The 18,324-nt window shown below is 45.1% G+C and overlaps 1 protein-coding gene across 3 annotated transcripts in view; it reads right to left on the bottom strand.

Moving 5' to 3' along the window:
- The window catches only part of PLPPR1 (phospholipid phosphatase related 1), a 115,045-nt gene that overhangs the window by 53,171 nt on the left and 43,550 nt on the right, over positions 1 to 18,324 (bottom strand). For all 3 annotated transcript variants that reach the window (XM_051643353.1, XM_051643354.1, XM_051643355.1), the window contains exon 2: positions 9,204 to 9,312. In XM_051643353.1, coding sequence (XP_051499313.1) covers positions 9,204 to 9,266 — 63 coding nt within the window. In that variant the 5' untranslated portion in view covers positions 9,267 to 9,312. The remainder of the gene's footprint in view (positions 1 to 9,203; positions 9,313 to 18,324) is intronic.

Below are 18,324 nucleotides of genomic sequence, written 5' to 3'. Positions count from 1 at the left end.
GTGCCTGGACTTCCCTTCATAAATGACGCTCTGATAGTTTCATCAATTACAACAAATGACAATTTGAAATTCTTTGCCCTGCTGCCAAGTTCTTAATTTAATATTATTAAGAATTAATAATTTATTAAGAATTAATTTAATATTATTAAGAATTTGCATGCAGCAGTCTCTTTAATACTCTCCCTCTCTTTCCTATAGTGGCACGGCATTCTGAAACATTTGAGGAATCTGTTTAATCCCCTTCCTTTTCCCATACCATGAAAACATTTGATCATGTTTTTCAATGACTAATGCTTCAATATTCCTATTCTGAAAAGAAGAAAGGGAAAGCCTGAGTAATTGTGTTTCAGAGACAGCAGCTTTACAGGTGACTGCATTTATTTATTACTAAGATATATTTTTAAATGTTGTGCATGCTCTCTTACAGTGTATAACATTCCCTCTCAGTGCAACTGTGCTGGTAACCTGTCTCATGGCTTCATTTCCAGTGTATGTGTTTAAGAACTCCAAAAATTTCAGGTCAGGCTTTAATTTCATGGGACTGATCAGGCCTAAGTGAGAAAATGGAAGAAAACTTCCTGAGATTTCGCATGTTAAAAAAACAGTAATGAAGCAGAATATAAGGCTGCAAACATTATGCTAGTGAAAATCAATCCCATATTAAGAAGAGATGAATTATTAAAAAGTTATTGTAAAACCAGCCATTTCACAGCCAACAACCTTGCAGGATGCAGCCGAGAGGGACATATCACAAAATAGCGCAAAAGTTCTGGGACTACATCAACGCTCCTTCTCCTCAGCACTGCTGTCAATCCATTCTCTGCCCAGCCTGTATTTGTGCTTGGGGTTGTCCCAACTCATCTGTAGGACTTTGAGCCTGGCCTTGCTGAACTTCATGCACTTTGCACAAGCCCATGTGTGTGTTCCCACAGCTGCGTCCCTCTGGGCACAGGCTGCGGGAAGCTGCTGCCAACCAGGAGATGTCCCTGGCTGCCTCTGAGGTGTGAAAGCGGAGAAGGAAGAAGGACTCTGGGCATCTGCCATTGCTGGGGCCACCTTCACCCCAGGGATTCCATGGGGCGTTGCCTAGAACGAGGTGACATCACAACCGGCCCCCCTGTGACAACAGCCCCTGCCCTCACCTTAGCAGCCGTGTCCCCCCTGCTCAGCTCACTTGCTGTGGTGAGGAGGAGGAGGAAGGCTGCAGGCTGTCCATCCCTCTCACTCAGTCTCGTTTCCCAAAGCCAGACAGGTTCCCGTCCTCCCCAGGACTGGATCCGTGTTTCTGCTCAGGGAAGCAGTTGCTGCGTTTCCTCTGCCTCGTCCAGCTGCTGCGCCGCTTCTCGGACTCGCTCGAGTCGGGCACTGCCGGCAGCACCAGGTCCCCTCTGTGGCCACGGACATGGGGCAGAGCAACAGGAAGATGAAAGCCTTCCGGAAGATCATCCCCAAGGTAGAGGCTCTGGCCGGTGCCCTGGGGGCTCCCCTGCCCGACCCCCTCCTGCGGGCTCTGCGCTGCCCGTGCCTGCCCTTCCGCCATGGGCTGCCTTAGGCCTGAGCTCCGGGCTGGGGACATGGCGGGCGGCCCTGGGCTCTGTCCTCACTGCTGCACGGCAGCCTGTAACCCTGCTCCCCTTTGCCTCCCCTGCCCAGGGCTCTGGGGGCCAGGCAACACCCCCCGTGCCTGCCATGGCACACGTGGACACCCAGGGCCAGCCCGCCCGGGGCACCAACGTCCCAGCCGTGGAGACAGTGTCCCACGGCACCCAGACCACTGTCCCAGAGATGAAGCCAAGGTTTTGTGCCATAAGGACCACCATCCCAGGGATGCACACAGTGTCCCATAGCCCGCAGACCACCATATCAGCAACTAAGACTGGATCCTGTGGCACCCAGGCCACCATCCCAAGGATGATGACACAGTCCCCTGGCATGAAGACGACCATGCCAGGGATGCAGACAGTGTCCTGTGGCACCCAGGCCACCAGCCCAGGGCTGCGGACGGTGTCCCGTGGCACCCAGGCCACCATCACAAAGGTGCAGACAGGGTCCCCTGGTGTGAAGACCACCACCCCATGCACACAGCCAGGGTCCTCCTCCCTGCAGGGCCTGCCCAGCCACCAGCAGTGCCAGAAGAAGCTGAGCTGGCAGCAGCCCCCAAGGGGGCTGTTGGATGCTGTGGGCCTTGGGTGGGCAGGGGGCAGACAAAGGGCCCCGGTGCTGGGACCAGATGGGTGGGGGGCCATGCCCTCACTGTGTCACTGCTGCTGTTCCCAGACCAGGCGTCCGAAGGACACCCACGGAAAGCTGGGGGTGGCTGGAGCAGAGGAGAACATCCATGCCAGCGACCAGATCACCCAGCAACTGGGGTAAAGGATGGCAGAGGGTTTCCTACCCCGTGGGGCTTTCAGGGAGGCTGGGGTGGCTGGGGGAAGCCTGCTCTGGGGGCAAGAGACACCCCTGAGAAGCCCCACAGAGCCTAAGGCTGCCCGTGCCTCCCTCTGCCTGCTCAGGTCCACGCTGCCAGGGATCAAGCCAGGAGAGCAGCAGGAGCAGAGCATGGCCATGATCGAGCGCCTCTTCAAGATGATGCAGCTGCTGAAGGAGCAGGTGAGGCCGGTGGGGAAGAGCGCTCCCAACACCCTGTGCCTCAGCAGGGTGGTCCTGGCTGTTGTCCAGGCCAAGTCCCCTGGCTGGATGGGGCCAAGGAGCCTCCAGAGCCCCCAGGCAAGTTGGCCACATGCGTCCTATCTTAGAGCCAATTCCTTTTCCCCTTCCTGCAGGTGGACTTGCTTCGTGTTGCGGTGGAAGGCGTGAGGAAGGAGCAGAGCACAATGTGCGTGATGGTGGAGGCTTTGCAGAAGAATCAGGACAAGCTGCGTGTGGCGGTGGAAGGCGTGAGGAAGGAGCAGAACAAGCTGCAGGCAACGTTGGGAATTGTGGAGAAGGAGAAGGACAAGCTACATGTTGCGGTGGAAGGCGTGAGGAAGGAGCAGAGCACAATGTGCGTGATGGTGGAGGCTTTGCAGAAGAATCAGGACAAGCTGCGTGTGGCGGTGGAAGGCATGGGGCAGGAGCAGAACAAGCTGCAGGCAACGTTGGGAATTGTGGAGAAGGAGAAGGACAAGCTACATGTTGCGGTGGAAGGCGTGAGGAAGGAGCAGAGCACCATGTGCACCAGTGTGGAAGCTTTGCAGAAGAATCAGGACAAGCTGCGTGCGGCGGTGGAAGGCGTGAGGCAGGAGCAGATCAACACGTGGGCAATGGTGGAAGGTTTGTGGAAGGAACAGGGCAAGCTGTGTCTGACAGTGGATTGTATGGAGAAGGAGAAGGGCAAGATGCAAGCAGCGGTGGAAGGTGTGTGGAAGGAGAAGAAGAAGACGCAGGTAATGATGGAAGATGTTTGGAAGGAGCAGGACAAGCTATGGGCAACAGTGGGAGGTGTGAGGAAGGAGGTGGACAAGCTGCTGCTGATGGCGGAAGACGTGGGGCAGAAGAAGACAGAGGAGCTGGCAGAGGAGCTGGCAGAGGACCAGGCACCATGCACCTTCCTCAGCACAGACCCCAGCCCGCAGCCGGGGAACACCCTCTGCAGGTACAACAGCCTCCAGGAGCTGGTGGAACCCTCAAGGCCGCAGCAGGCAGTGGGCAAGGGGGTGAGGAAGCTGCCAGGGAAGAGCAGCTGGAACCAGCAGCAGTCAAGGGCTCGGCCCCATACTCCCTGCCCTGCCAGGGACATCCTCCTGGCCAAGAGAAAAGGCAGGGACCAGCAATAAACAACTTTCCCCCTGTTCTTCTTGCTGGCGGATTACATTTCTTTGCTTGGGTTGCTTGTGCTTTCTTTCAAGTGAGATTCATATGAGAACAAAAACTAACAGCCCCAAACCAACCAGCTCCCCCCTCCCCAGGGAGAGGCCACGAAGGCGGTCACCGGGATGGCGGAGCACCACCTTGCTACATCACAGCCCCCAGCTCTGCTTCCCCCTGGCCCTGCAGGGGTGCAGGCAGAGGGAGGGCAGGGGCAGGGGGAGGGTCCAGGGCCGCCTGTGCAAGAAGCCAGGCTGAACTTGGGCAGCCAGAGGAGAGGCAGCTTTGCTGCGGGTGCTCAGGGCCACAGCCCGAGTCATCCTCAGCCTTCGCTTCACCCTGACTAGAAGCCAAAAGCAGCTGGCTAAGCTGAAACCAGGAGGTGCTCACATCTCCAAATCCCGAGCTGCTTCAGGAAAACTGCACTGGCAGTTTTCATCCGCCGCTTTGGCAGGGTTTCAGGGATACGAGGGAAGAATGCGCCGTTACATCCCATCGAGATTCACAGAGCACACTGTGGCAACCTCTCAAGTGCCCTAAACATGATACATCTGCTGGTTCATCACCCTCTAAAGTTCCAGCCTTCGAGCAGGCAAGGCACCCGCTCACCCCTTCGGGTGCAAGTGTTGGAATACTTGCCAGGCTTCTTGGGAAGAAGTTGTTTCTCTGCCTTTCTTTTCCCCTGCTTCTACCTTACCTTTTGTTTTCCCTGCCATTGAGCCTAGATTTTTTCTCCTTTGTATCAGTCACATCACTTTACTAAAAGGTGTATTAGAATAAGTGTTTTTCCTCTGAGAAAAAAAAAAATTAAATTGCAGACTGTTATGTGTTGAATATATAAAACTCTGATCCTGTGTTTGTATGTCTTTTATAAAACTGTAATTATATCATTGAAGCCCTAATGCAAAAGGCAAGATCTTCTTATGGGAGAAGTTCCTTTACAAAAATACCCAAAACAAATAGAAAGTCAATCCAAATACATGCTCTGCCTCTTACAAATATTGGTCTGAGGACCACAGCACACAGAAAAAGACACTCCCGAAACACTGCTCAAAATCAGAGGGCAGTACAGGCAGTACACCCAATGCATAACATCTTCTGAGTTTTCAAAACAAGAACAAAAAAACAGAATTAAAAAAAAAATGCCACAGGTGTCATGACTGTTCTAAATGACATTATTTTTCATAGCTCCCTAAAGCCTGCTGTGATGCTGATGACAAACAGGAGTTCAAGAGGCACTTGCTTGACACAACTGACTTCAGTATTGCAAAAATTCTCCTGCTGAACTGTAGTTCAGCTGTTGGCTTGACTCCATGGAACACTAGCAGAAAAATGTAGGCAGGCAGAGAAAGAAGAATGCTTTCCTTCTGTGCTTCTGCAAGTTGAAACTCTTTTTTTTGACCATCCCTCTCACTTTTGTTTGAACTGATATTTGAAGATCACACAATCTATCCCAAAACTAAAATAGCAAAAAGTAAAGGAAAAATTACCCTTCATAGAATATTAGGGGTTGGAACGGACCTCTGAAGATCATTGAGTCCAACCCTCCTTCTAGTTGTAGAAACAGAGATCCTGTAAGGCTGTGACATACCTGCAGTTCAATGTTTGCATCACAATAGATGCGAGACCAGAGTTTTGTATTTTACAGCATTTTTCATTTTACTCGTGGGGGAGAAGGGAAGAAGAGATTTTTCTTACAAAATCTTTGCAATACACTACGTACCAAGCTGTTAAGAACAGTTTCCACTCTGCCTGTAAAAGTTTTCTTGAGGTCAGAACACTGGATTTAGCATGAAAAGCTGGGATCTCCAAATTACACAATTTGGAAGATGTACAATGTTTTCAGTTGCAATGGTGTTGCTTATTTCAGTCTGCTCCTACTACCTTGTCAATGTCTGGATTGCAATAATCCACAGTAAAGCACCATGTGGCACATACATCAGCCATATTCAAGTCACTTGGTATTCAGTAAGTCCCTGATCAGTCTGCCAGAAAATGGCAGTGTTTTCATGTGCGAAGACATACCTCAGATGTGCCTGGCTCCTTCAGAAGTGACTGTACTTCAAAATAAATCCTCAGATAACTCACACTCTGAAACAACTCGAGGTCTCAAGCCAGGACTTGAGGTGCAAAAGAGGAGAAAAAGTTAAGTAGAAAGCACCACATCAGCAGAAATTCCAGAATAAACTTCTGTTATTATCTAGAGAGCCATCGTAACTGCTGTTTACTCAGAAGAGATGAGCGGGTTTTCTCTGGAGGAAAAAAGAAGTGTTGCTTGCTGATTGCTTCTTCAAAAACTACAATTCAGACAGCCACAACGGATCCAAAGTTGTCGCCATGCTTCCCCACTGAAGTCACATGTGGTTGTGGGGATGCTGCTTAGTCAAGAGTACGAAACTACCCTTCCAAGATCTATTAGAAAGTGATAAGCAGCAAATATGCAGCAATAGCAAGTAAAATGACTTTGACTCACTACATCCAATGCCAGACCACTCAGCTTCCCTTCATCCCCCTAACATAAGTTTTGTCTAGAGAGCTAATGCCAAAATGAGATGAAGAAAGACTACAGCACACAGAAAGCACTGCTAGCTGAAGACCTCAGAGTAGCTCACCAGTCCCCATGAAGAGATCTGGCGTTCACTAGGCACTGCTCTGCTCCCACTTCTACACCTGATGTTGCCTAGATCACAGAACCACACAGAGTCACAGAACCATTCAGGCTGGAACAGGCCTTGAAGATCATCAAGTCCAACCACAACCTAATTCTACCAACCATTAACCTAATGCTACCAGTTCCAATGCCTGAACAGCATCCCTCAGCATCACATCTACACGTCTCTTCAACACCTCCAGGGATGGAGACTCAACCCGCTCCCTGGGCAGCCCGTTTCACTGTTTAATTACCCTTTCAGTGAAGAAGTTTATTCTAATATCCAAGCTAAACCTCCCCTGACACAACTTGAGCCTGAATCCTCTTGTCCTATTGCTTGTTATTTGGGAAAAGAGACCAACCCCCGCCTCCCTCCAACTTCTGTTCAGGTAGTTCTGAGGTTGTTCTGACATTCTGGGCTACTGTGTACAATACATGCCTCCACCAGTTGTGATTTTACCTTTCCCCAGCTTTAACCAGTACACAGGTGGATGTCATGTGGAAGGATGTGTAACACAGCACTCCTTGGGCCAAACCCTGCAAAGTGTGGTTGGAAAATAACAGATGTTTCTGGCTGCACTCTGTTCCAGCAGGTGAAGAAGGGAGGAGATGTTCCACAAGGAGTTTTGGCAAGAAATGCCACCATAAATTAAAACTATGTGATGGAGTAAACGTACGTGAGAATGGGCAGGGAAAAGGATAATATTAAAGTCTCCTATATGTCCTAATTAATTACTTATGTGTTTATCAAAACATAATATATCAAATCTTTGTAGCCATTTAGTGACAAATGCCAGGCTGTAATGATATATCTTATAATGCAATAAAGAACTATCAAGGAAGCTGCCTGCACTATTTGGGAGAGGGACTCAGATTTGATAAGTAGCTAAAAATCAGTTTAATGATTCCCTATTTAGCCTTTAAATCTACTAATAATGTGATATTGTGTTTCTAATTAGGGGCTGAAAATGTTGATTTAACATTTCTGTCGTTACAAATTACACATTGCATACTAACTCTGTATTATTAAAAAGATGATATTTCGAACATAAAAAGGAATTTGTAGAGTCAGGCACAGAGCTGGACTAAAAATCTTCAGAGCTGCATGTTTAAGCAATACATTTCACAATGGTGTTTATTTGGTTTCTTCTGGGCTTATTGCTGGTTTTGCACCACTTTTAACCTTTCTTTCTCTAGCTGATGGGCCAAAGCCATGACCCATTTTCTCAGTCAGAGCAGCCCCTCAGTTTCCCAAGGAGCAAAGACAGGGATTCCCCAGGAAGCAGGACAGATCTCTATGGAGCACTGCAAGGTCCCCACATTGGTGCCTGCCATTGCTGCAGCTAGGAAGGCCCTGTGCCAAGCTCTGCTAGTGGTCTCATCATGCTTGTCCTCTGTCTTCATCTTCCAGCCAGATTCCTCCTGCAAGGAAGGCCCATTCAAGTCAAAAAGAAAACTATGGTTTACATTACATTAGATAAAGCACCCAGGGACCATCTGACTGTGTTTTGGGGGTGAAGCTGATAGTACAAAAAATTAAGAGTGCCTATAAGAGGACAGTATCTCCCAGCAGGAGAAGACACAGTGAGAAGAAGCCTCCAGGTGAGGAAGGTTTAGAGAGGTCCCAGATGCCATGGAATGCTTTTCCCATGCCCCTGGGGCAAGGTCAGTGCTCAGGAGTTCTAGAAAGCAACCATTTCCAGTGTTTGCTACACCTGCTGCTGCAGGACACACCTTCACACCTTCCCAAGACTGCAGTGGAAATGGAAATGTACAGCATTACAATGTCTTTTGACTGTTCTTAAGTGCTTCTCTTGTGGAAGAGCACAACTTGCCCCATAATGTGGTCGAAGGAGCAAGGATTGCATCCAAGCTACCTCACACAGGTGGTTCTGGAGATGATTAGTCTCAGGCAGTTACCTCCTCTTCACCATCTAACTTGGAGGGAAACTTTCACCCTCCTCGGAAACCTGGAGCTGCCTCCCTTGCCAGGAATCTGTTACAGTTTTCTAAGTACCAGTTGAAGATTTATTGATTTGCATTATGATTTTGGTCAGTCTAGTAGTGTTAGGTTAAGTAAAAGAAGCACTACCAAAAAAGCAGTTTGTACAGAGGAAAATAAAACGACAATTTAAAAAACAACCCTACTCTTAACAAAGCTGTGGAGCCATACTCCACTGAGGGAACAACAACTCCTGCAACCTCACTGCTAGTCAATTCACAGCCCTTGTGCTGGTCAAGCTCCTTCATCACACTTAAAGAGGACAGGAATACCTCCCCTAAACATGATGTTCCATCTGAACCGAAATCAGAGTTGAGCATTGCTTCCTAAGCCAATGAACCACCAGACTGTGACAGAGACCAGACATTTCCTTAAACAATACCCAGTGCTTGTACAACAGCAAGATGGACACAGGTCTGAAGAAAAAAGGGAAGCTGGGCAATCACCTGCTGCTGACCTACTCCTGCAGCTACTGCCTGTTCTCTACACAATACCCCAGGACCACCAGCAAATCAGGCTGAGGCAAGGCTTGAAAACACAGCATCTCTTTGTTCTTGCTTCCTTTACCTAAGATCTGGTTAACTCATGCAACATTGTTTTCAGGCACTGAGTATAAAGATGGATATTCAAGTTATCAAGTAAGAAAGCACTCTTCCTTGCAAAGAAAATGGCCAACAAATAATTTAATTCCTGCAGGACAGAACTGCCTTATACGTAGGCTTGGCAACTCAATGTTGCACTCACCTCAACAAAGATGAAGCAGGGAATGATGGAATAACTTCTCTGGGTATTGTTTCCTAAAGCCATTTCTCATCACACTTCTTGGGGAGGCACTGTTCAAAACTTCATTATCCTGAAAAAGAAATGACAGCAGTATTTCAGTGTGATTCACATTTTTGTGAGCTCCACGTTTAACACAACAAGGTTCGCCACATGCACCTCTGACATTTTGGACCAGGGATATAGAACACTGAAAACAGCATTAGGGTCTAATTTGTGGTCATACAAAATAACCTGAGAAGGCACTCCCTTTGAGAATAAACCTAAGAGACAGACACAGGTTACAAGACACATCATCTACAGAGCAAAGAACAACAAGGAATACAACTGTTTTCCTTACAGACAATCCACTCCCATAAAAAGGCTTATTTCTGAGGATTGTAAAATCATATTTTCAGCCACTTGTCTTGACTACCGTCTGTTCTAAATAAAGAGCTTTTGGTAATTGGCTTGTGAAGTTATACTTTAAATGACATACTTTTAGTACATGAACTGTACACACGATCAAAATACTTATCTGCATGAGGTGGGACCTGCCCAAGACAACAGCATGTCTAATGGCCAAAAAAACCATAACAAACAGATCTGGACCAGGCCCTTACTGTAGAACCTTTCTAGCTTGCTCTGAGTTTGCACATTAACCCACAAAACCCTACCTGCCTAGCAGTACTTCAGGTACTGGCTATTCTAATTAACACGACCTTAGAAAGCTCTGTGCTAAGACTCTTCATCTATTTACAGCACAAAAAGTAGAGAAGAAGGGAAACACGGAGAATTTTTACTGGGAATACATGTGCTTTCCTGCAAGCATAAGGCAACACATCAAGACACTAAGCCTGGCTTAGATGATTTTAAGAGAGGACTAGGTTAGCAGAGAAGGGGGGCTGGAAATGCAGCATGAAGCTCTGACCTGCCAGGGATGTGCTTGCATAGAGCATCTGACACAGAAGAGAATGGAAACTCTTTGCTATCAATTTTCATGGGAACACATGGAGCACAGATTTGGGTGGGCTCAACCTCTTCCACTCCGTCACTCACACAGAAACTCTGCCCCAATCATAAGCATCTCCAGAGGCCAGGGCCAGAGGGGAGGAAGGAGGTGAAAGCAGTTGTAATTTCCAGAGGATGCTTTGCACAACATCTCCTGGACTCTCTAACCTCACTGGCATCTGGGTGGCAATTCAGGCACCGGCATATGGAGCCTGTGAGGTTCACAAGGGGGTCAGTGCTTTCTCACCAGCTCTCAGCAGTGTGGAAGAAATACTATCATCAGAGCACTGAGTTCAGCAGAGGCTATGAAGTCTGACTGAGGAGCTGGATCAACAGCCAGTGCTTGCCACCTGCATCATGATGCAGGCTCTTGTCTTGCAACCTATGAACTACTCAATGTATTAACTCAGCTCTTCATCATTTGACCCAGAGCTGTAAAATACACAATGTATATGACATTTTGGTAATACAGGACTAGGCACAGCACAGTTTCAGTGACTCCAGTGAAGCTGCATGATGTCAGAATGGCTTCTGAACTACTAACCATTGAAAAATGAAGCTCCAGGTCAAACAAAATACTCAGGAAATGTCACCTGTGTCACACTTCAGGCACACTCATCTTACACAGTATCCCAATTCTAAAATACAAATACCCTGGATTTTTAATATGCCTGTTTTTCCAAATATTCTTCAACTTTACATGGGAAATAAAATGGGTTTTATCTCAGAGGTTACTGTCATTTATTTATTTATTTTTAAAGGGCAAGGTAATTCAGACCAATTTGGGCTGTGGAAAAAATTCCCAATAGTTTTTTAACAACACTTGTCACACTGCCAGCTCTTCTGCCACGTGGCTCTCCCTTTAATTTGGCAAACACATGGTAACTGGTAGAATAGTAGGTTAAAGAGTTAGAGCAGCTTACAGAGAATTATTCCACTAAACTCTTTTTGTATCCTGGAGATACACTGTCAGCACCTTTTTTGCAAATCCTGTTTTTCAAATGGCTTAGTGCAAAGATTTTAATACCTCAGCACCTTCAAGGATGCTTTACCAGATGAAGCTTAGCAACAACCAAGATATTCCCTAACACTGTCCTGCAACCTCAAACTGCACCTTTACTTTCAACAGCTGTGACTGCAGTGTGTCCCTAACCAAAGCAGAGGGCTACAAGACAACTGAAGAATTTAAGAAGTGTTCTAAACAGATGACTGAAAAGCAACTGCAGAGACTATAAAGGAAGGTGAGGGTTCTTAGCAGTCACGTAAAGTTGCCTAATGTAGTGCTAGGGGACTCCTGATGTCATAAATACATATATATCACTGTGTCTGTTCTTTTAAGCTGATTCTGCACCACTGGTTTAAAAAACTTCATTGCCTATGGGAAAGAATTTTACATGTCAGCTTTGCTCCTACATGATGACACATTTGTGTCAGACATAAGCAGAGACAAATAGTTGCCTGATCAGACCAGTTAATTCCCACATTGTGGGAAAACTCATAGCTAGCCTGTGCTTGTCATAGCAGGTCTTTTCATCAGCTCACTCACAGAAGGGGAAAGGGGAGCAACAGAGTGATCTTGATGGGAGCACCATCATTGTCTCTCTCCAGCTGGCAGTCAGTCCCCTGGGGACACAGACAGCAAAACACGGATTACAGCAATCCCTAGATGCTCCAGTCTGCAGACCAGTCAGAGACAACTCACTTTTGCCCAAAATATGTAAAACAAGTGTTTAATGACAGCCCTGTTTTATAATCCATGAAGATCTCTTCGCATTGAGCCAGTTTTCATAGTACAGAGCCTCTGCTTGAAAGCAATGGGAAATAACTGCTGTAACAGCAGCACCTGTTATTGTCTTCTCCATTACTTTTAGTTTTATGAATTGGACTCAATTATTAAGGAAGTCATGTCAGCAAAAAACATGAGAGGCTTTTTAGATCCCACTAGCTGTGACCTTTTAAGGCCTGGTATGTGAGGTCTGGATGAGAGCTGAGTTGGTCAAATGTATTCCAACTAATTAGGGACAACTGTAGAGGGAATATTAATATTCTGGAGCTCTGATATTACAAGATGCTTCTACTTTTTAAACAATGCATGTAATTGTATAATGTAACATTTCTTAATTAATTAGCATTAGTTAGTTCTCAACTTCCTCAATTTATCCCACATGCATTTTCAGAAAGCCCCTGATCTACAGCACAGGAGGTTATTGTCTGACATCTCCTGGGAGAACAAGCAGAGACACAGAATATACGTAAGTGAATAGAAAATTAACTGAAAAGGACAGCAAAGAAGAAAGCATTCAAGCTGAAGAGATTTTCCTGCCGCAGGGATCCATTCAGGGGAAAAAAATAAAAATGAGATTCAAAGAGTGGAGGATAGAAGAATGTTCTAAAAAAAAGGTTACTAACCAGCTGAATTTCTAAAAGCCTTATTCAGGTATATTCTAAAGCTTTTTATGTGAGCATGTGGCAGACAGCAAAAAGGACATATCTAGGACAAGACAGCATTTGCTGGGCCTTTGTAATTTAAGCTCCTGCAAGAAGACACATTGCAACTGACTGTTGCTCTGTGTAATCAGTGCTCAAACCAATTAATTGCTGGTCCATTCCTCAGGACACAGTGATGTATTTTAAGCTATGACTTGCATAGGTGAGAAGGGAAGATGAAAATGATGGGTTTATGTACTGCTACAGTTTATATGTGGGGCACCTGTGGAAAATACGAAAATCAACAATACAAAAAAGTCAACCAGCATTGTTTATCACAGGTTTTAACCTATGCTTCATTTAATAAATACCAATGCCTTTTTCTTTTGCCAGTAGCTCAGTGGTCGCCAGCCTGAAATGAAGGATCTGCTGCACAGACCAAGAGAGCAGCATGGCCATGGGCACATGTAGACATGGTTTACTGCAGAAACACCTCAGCTGCTCAGACCAGAGGTGGGGAGGGCAACCACTGTTTTTTTTTGGTACCAGGAGATGAAAAAAGCACCAAAAAAATTGATTAGATTTCCCACCCCTCTTCATCTAGACGGGTTCATGATCTTTTGAGCAGCAGCTAATGTTCTTTCTCAAAACTAAATGAAAATGCTGGATTAGTAGGGACACAACTCTGGTATTACTGTAACAATACAAAAGCTAAAATGTGAGCATCTATCGATTTGTAAATTGGTTTAACCTTGCATTAACAATTTTCAACCCTCTGTTGGCAATTGGCTTTAAACTGTCTCATTCTAACCATCATTTATTAAACCAGTTCTTACAGGTCTCATTCTAAAGCAAGTCCTCTATTTCCTGTGGGGGAAACATAGCCAGAAGGAGTTGAAGCCATTAGTCAGACATCACACAATGATTCAATGTCTAGGCTGAAGAAGGACATTATTCTCATATTCCTGTCAAGTGCTCCATCCACTTGAATCTCTACACTTGAACTGTACTTGCTAATTCCCGCATTAGAACTATGCAGTTCTCATTGTTCATTTAATTAATACAGGTTTTCCTTAAGCTTGCAACTGAAACCAAACCATGTTTTCCTACTGCAACCACAACAGAATGAACACCAGAGCTCTGCACAAGCACTGATCAAACACACACCAGATGTGACAGCCTCACATCCTCTCTCTGCAGCTTCACCCCTGGCATGTCCAAAGGCACCTCACGACCCCCCTGCAACCCTGGCATGAACATGCATGCCACTTTGAACAGGTTGCAACAGGAGACCAGAAGGTTAAAAGGTCTTTCCCAAAGCAGTTCCACATAAACCTAATCCATGCCTACAAAAGGGCCCAAGGAATCAAAGGTAAGGTTTTCTGCAAACAGAAGTCATGACTATTTAAATTTCTCTTGGCTGAAGTCCAGAGGTTTTCAGTGTTTTCAAAGTGATCAGGAACACTGAGTGAACCACTCCAAAAGCCAAATTGTGTGACGGAAAGTACAAATGACATTGTGGCATAAAGACCTGCTATGATTTGGTTTCTCTGCCTTGCATCCAAACATGCTGCAGACTGTCTGCTTGCTGTTACTGCATAAACCCACTAAAACTAAGAAAACAGCACTTCTGAAACAATTAGAAAGGATCAAACAGGCACTCAGTTTGCTGACTGAATGAGCAGAATACACCGGTTTTGACCTAGAAAAGGGAAAACTATCCTTTGGATCAGGTTGCCCTTGATGTGTGGAAAAGTGCATACAAACAAAAGAGCTTGGGCAACACTCACCTCTGTCTTCCCATCATCAAAGAACTCTTTAGCCCATCCATTATGACCTGAGAGGCAAAAAGGCACCAACTCCATGGCCACCAGACCAGTAATGTGCTGCCAGGCTGATGACACTCTATGCCCAAGCTCTGGCTAACATGCTTGAGTCACGCTTGGTTTTTAGTTGTTAACTGAGAAATTGTTTAGTAGCTGACCATGACAAATCTGTGTTCCAGGTTCCAAGGCTTAGCTGGTGACTGTCTCCCAGAACACTCCTGTGTCACCAGCACAACTTCCTACTTGTTAAGAACACTGAAAAGAGGAGTTGAACAGATGAAGCAGGAGTTTTAGCTTACTGGATCTAGTTCTCAGCATAGAATAAAACTTATTATAAACATTCCCAACAGCATAAATGCCTGGTTTCTGTTTCAGCTATGGCCACTCAAAGAAACAGGCCTGCCAGTTGAAGTGCTTCACGTGTTACTTCACAGAGTCAATGACAAGAAACCAATTACATACCACGAAGAACAGGGAGTGAAAGTACAAAAACCCACTGCCAAGACACAATATACACCCACCAGCTCACCATCATAATAAACGATTTTGTAGCATTTGAGTATTAAGCCAGACAACCATTTCCTCTGAAGAGAGTTCTGACCTCTTTGTGCTAGCAGAGATCACATTTTCACATTTCTGCTCTTGTACTAGCAAACCACTTCATGTCAAACAGTGATACCAAGGGAATACAGTTCATTGAATATCTGAAATTATGATCCTTGGTACAAAACACACCTTGTTATGAAGAACACTGCATGAATACCTGTCTGGATTCCTAAACAAATAATATCTCTCAAAAATGTGTTGCTGAATCTGTGGTAGAAAAGTGGGGCTTGATGCACTGAAGAAAGTGAGGCCGGAGATTTTAAGAATTCTGATAGGGATGTTCTCCCTTGCTAGTAGCTGCATGTGGAAAATCATGCCACGTCTAAGAGATAAGCAGTATACAGTACAAAACCTACAGACACACAGATTGATAAGGGATCTGCACCACTTATATCTTCAAGCAAGTTCAAGGGTTATGCCAGCATGGCAGAGGGCTCATAACAACTTCCCCCTGCAGGGAGGCAAGGGAAATCCCAATGCCATGGCTGCTAGTGACAAAATGTACATTGATGCTACTTGGCCAGAATTCCACAGATGTTGTCCAAGTAGAACCCAAAACATAATGATGTAAATAGCAGGTATATGCAGGGTAACACCCAGGAAGAGAAACAAAACGGCCTCAAGCCTTATTTTGAGCTACCTCACACTTGCAAACCTTTCCTTGTCTTGCAGGTCTGAAAGTGTCATCGTGCTTCATCTGTTCCATTTGGCAAGGCACTGAATTCCTTGTGAAAATGTTCACTGTTGCTCAGGGTTACTCTGACCACATAAATAAAAAGTTTAACCTGCTATAGTTGATAGTTCTCTCTTTCTTGCAAAAGGCTTAACAGTGCATGAAGAAGCAATTTGAGAGATTCATTAGGAAAAAAAAGAAACAATTAGTCTCTGAAAAAACCCCCACCAAACCACTGAGTTAATCTGTGCAATTAGAAGACTAATCCTACTCCTAACCTGCATTTAACTCAATAAAGCTGATTGTTCTACTTCTCATTTTATCCCTCAAATTTTAAAGCAAAAATAAATGTACTTGTGCATTATCGTTGTGCTGCAAAAGAAAAATACAATTTCTGGCCTTTACCCATCGACCTGAAGGCATGTCACCTTGAGTTTTGACTAATTAATTTGCCTTGTGAGCTTCTCTAGAGAAATGCAAAAGGCAACTAATCTTTTTTTTTACTTCTAACTTGTTAAAAGTCCATGTATCTTTAAGGACATTTATGGCAATACAATGGCCAGCAGAAAATTAACAGTTGATAGACATAAGGGGCTCTGATTTCCAGAGATTAGTAATATGATTACTATAATGAAAATATAGTGGTCTATAACTGCAAAAGTAACATAATCAAGATCCAGAACTGCAACTGATTTAATTAATTAATCATGGGCTTAGGACACGGGTACTCTGTTCAACTCCATGCTAAATCACCTGTCTTAAAAGATCATATACAGTTCTAATTTCACTGTCTCATTTGCAAAACCTACAAATAGACAAGACTCCTTTTTATTTACAGCTAACAAGTCTTGCAAGGCTCAGACTGGAAACCAAATATGAAGGTATGACCTCCCTGATACTTGGGATGCTATCATGAAGGGTTTGTGACTGAATTTCACTCTTTGAAGTCAATTCCATTGCACTTGGTGCCTCTCCATGCAAAGTTCTTACAGACACTGAGGAAACTCTGAACAGGTTCAACTGGAAAAATCAGAACAGCCTTCTCCTCAGGCTCTTACTACAGTTAAATGGTGGGGAAGAAGGAAGACATTTAAGAGAAGGAAGAAAAAAACCCAGAAACCCGAAGTTTTGAAACACCAGGTGGTGGAATATAAAGGGCAACAATGCAACAGTGCAGAGGAGAGGAAAACTGGATGGCCCATGGAAAAACTGGTATGGGACAGAGGAAAACAGACAAGTTCTGCTTTTGATGGGAAACCACAAGACTGAAAATTTTATCTACTCTAACAAAGGGCTTCAGTGGAATAGATTCTAGGATACACTTCTTTCATCTCCCAAATTTCTCATGGATTTGCAGAAGATATTTTAATATTAAGGATAATTAATTAATTAAAATATAAGGAAAAAAATTGTCCAAAGAAATTTCCCTCACTCACACGAAAAATTGCACCTCACTCCGGAAAACTGTAGTGTTTATTCATTTTTTAATTTTGAAAACATCCTTAGTCAACAATCCTACCAAAATCTATTGAGCTTCTAAAAAAACCAATGGTTTCTTGTGTGTCAGCAAGAATAAAAAGCACTAATTGTCTATTTCTAATAAGAGTTTCACAACTATGCACAGGAATAATTTTGTGAATCCTAATATTAAAAACATATTTCAAAAATGCATGCCGCACAGCCTGTTTGTAAGCCACCCCTGCTGAGCCAAAGCACAAGCGAGAGATGATCCTCATGTCTGAGTACAATCCTTCAGTTTTCCCTTTTTACTTGCAGGAGGACCTGAGCAGTTGCAGTCTCACCTTAACTGGCCATGGAGGATCTCCTTGATGCCATGAGCAGCTTGCACAGCTCTAGTGCAGCCAGTCCCAGCACTCACCTGCCCTTCTCCCCGCTGCCGTGCACTGCCACACATCTGCTCCCTGCTCCTTCCCAAGGGCACAACCAACAAAACATCCATTGGATGCTCAGACTGACAACTGGACTGAGTAAAAATAAGTGGCCCTTTCACACCTCTCCTTGCTGAGCAAACAAAGGCACTTCCTTTTTGAAGAAAGAGGCTTGTGCAAAGGGTCAGACAGTCTCAGGCTTCAGAGGGACTTTCCAAGGATGCTTCTACATCCCTCTCCTCCCCCTTACCTTCTATGATAACTTAGCAAGCCAACACTTTTGGAGAGCGTTCACACAGGTCATAGTGCAAAGATAAAACAGCACGAATACTGAGATGAGCACAAGAATGAGCCAAGGACAGCTGTGCTAGACAGGGTGTGGTGAGGAAAATCGGCTCAGCAGTATGTTCCCATTTATTTCCAATCTCTTCTCAGGGGGTGAATGCGGCACTGAAAATGTCAACCCAAAATCATGGTGAGCTAACAGTAAATACTAGGCATGTAAGAGGCACAAGCCCATGGGCCCCACACAGAAATAAATGCATTCATTTTGTCCCCTCATGGACAAGCAAGTGAAACTCTATTAGTTTTGACTGCAAGCTGAAGTAGTATTAAAGTACACTAGCAACTGCCTCACCATGCTGTAGCCTTTGGAAATGAGATCCAGAGGCACA

This window comes from Apus apus, chromosome Z (assembly GCF_020740795.1).
Source record: "Apus apus isolate bApuApu2 chromosome Z, bApuApu2.pri.cur, whole genome shotgun sequence".
Taxonomy (NCBI): Eukaryota; Metazoa; Chordata; class Aves; order Apodiformes; family Apodidae; genus Apus; species Apus apus.
The sequence above is the reverse complement of the archived record's forward strand: the minus strand, read 5'-3'. Positions and strand labels throughout refer to the sequence as shown.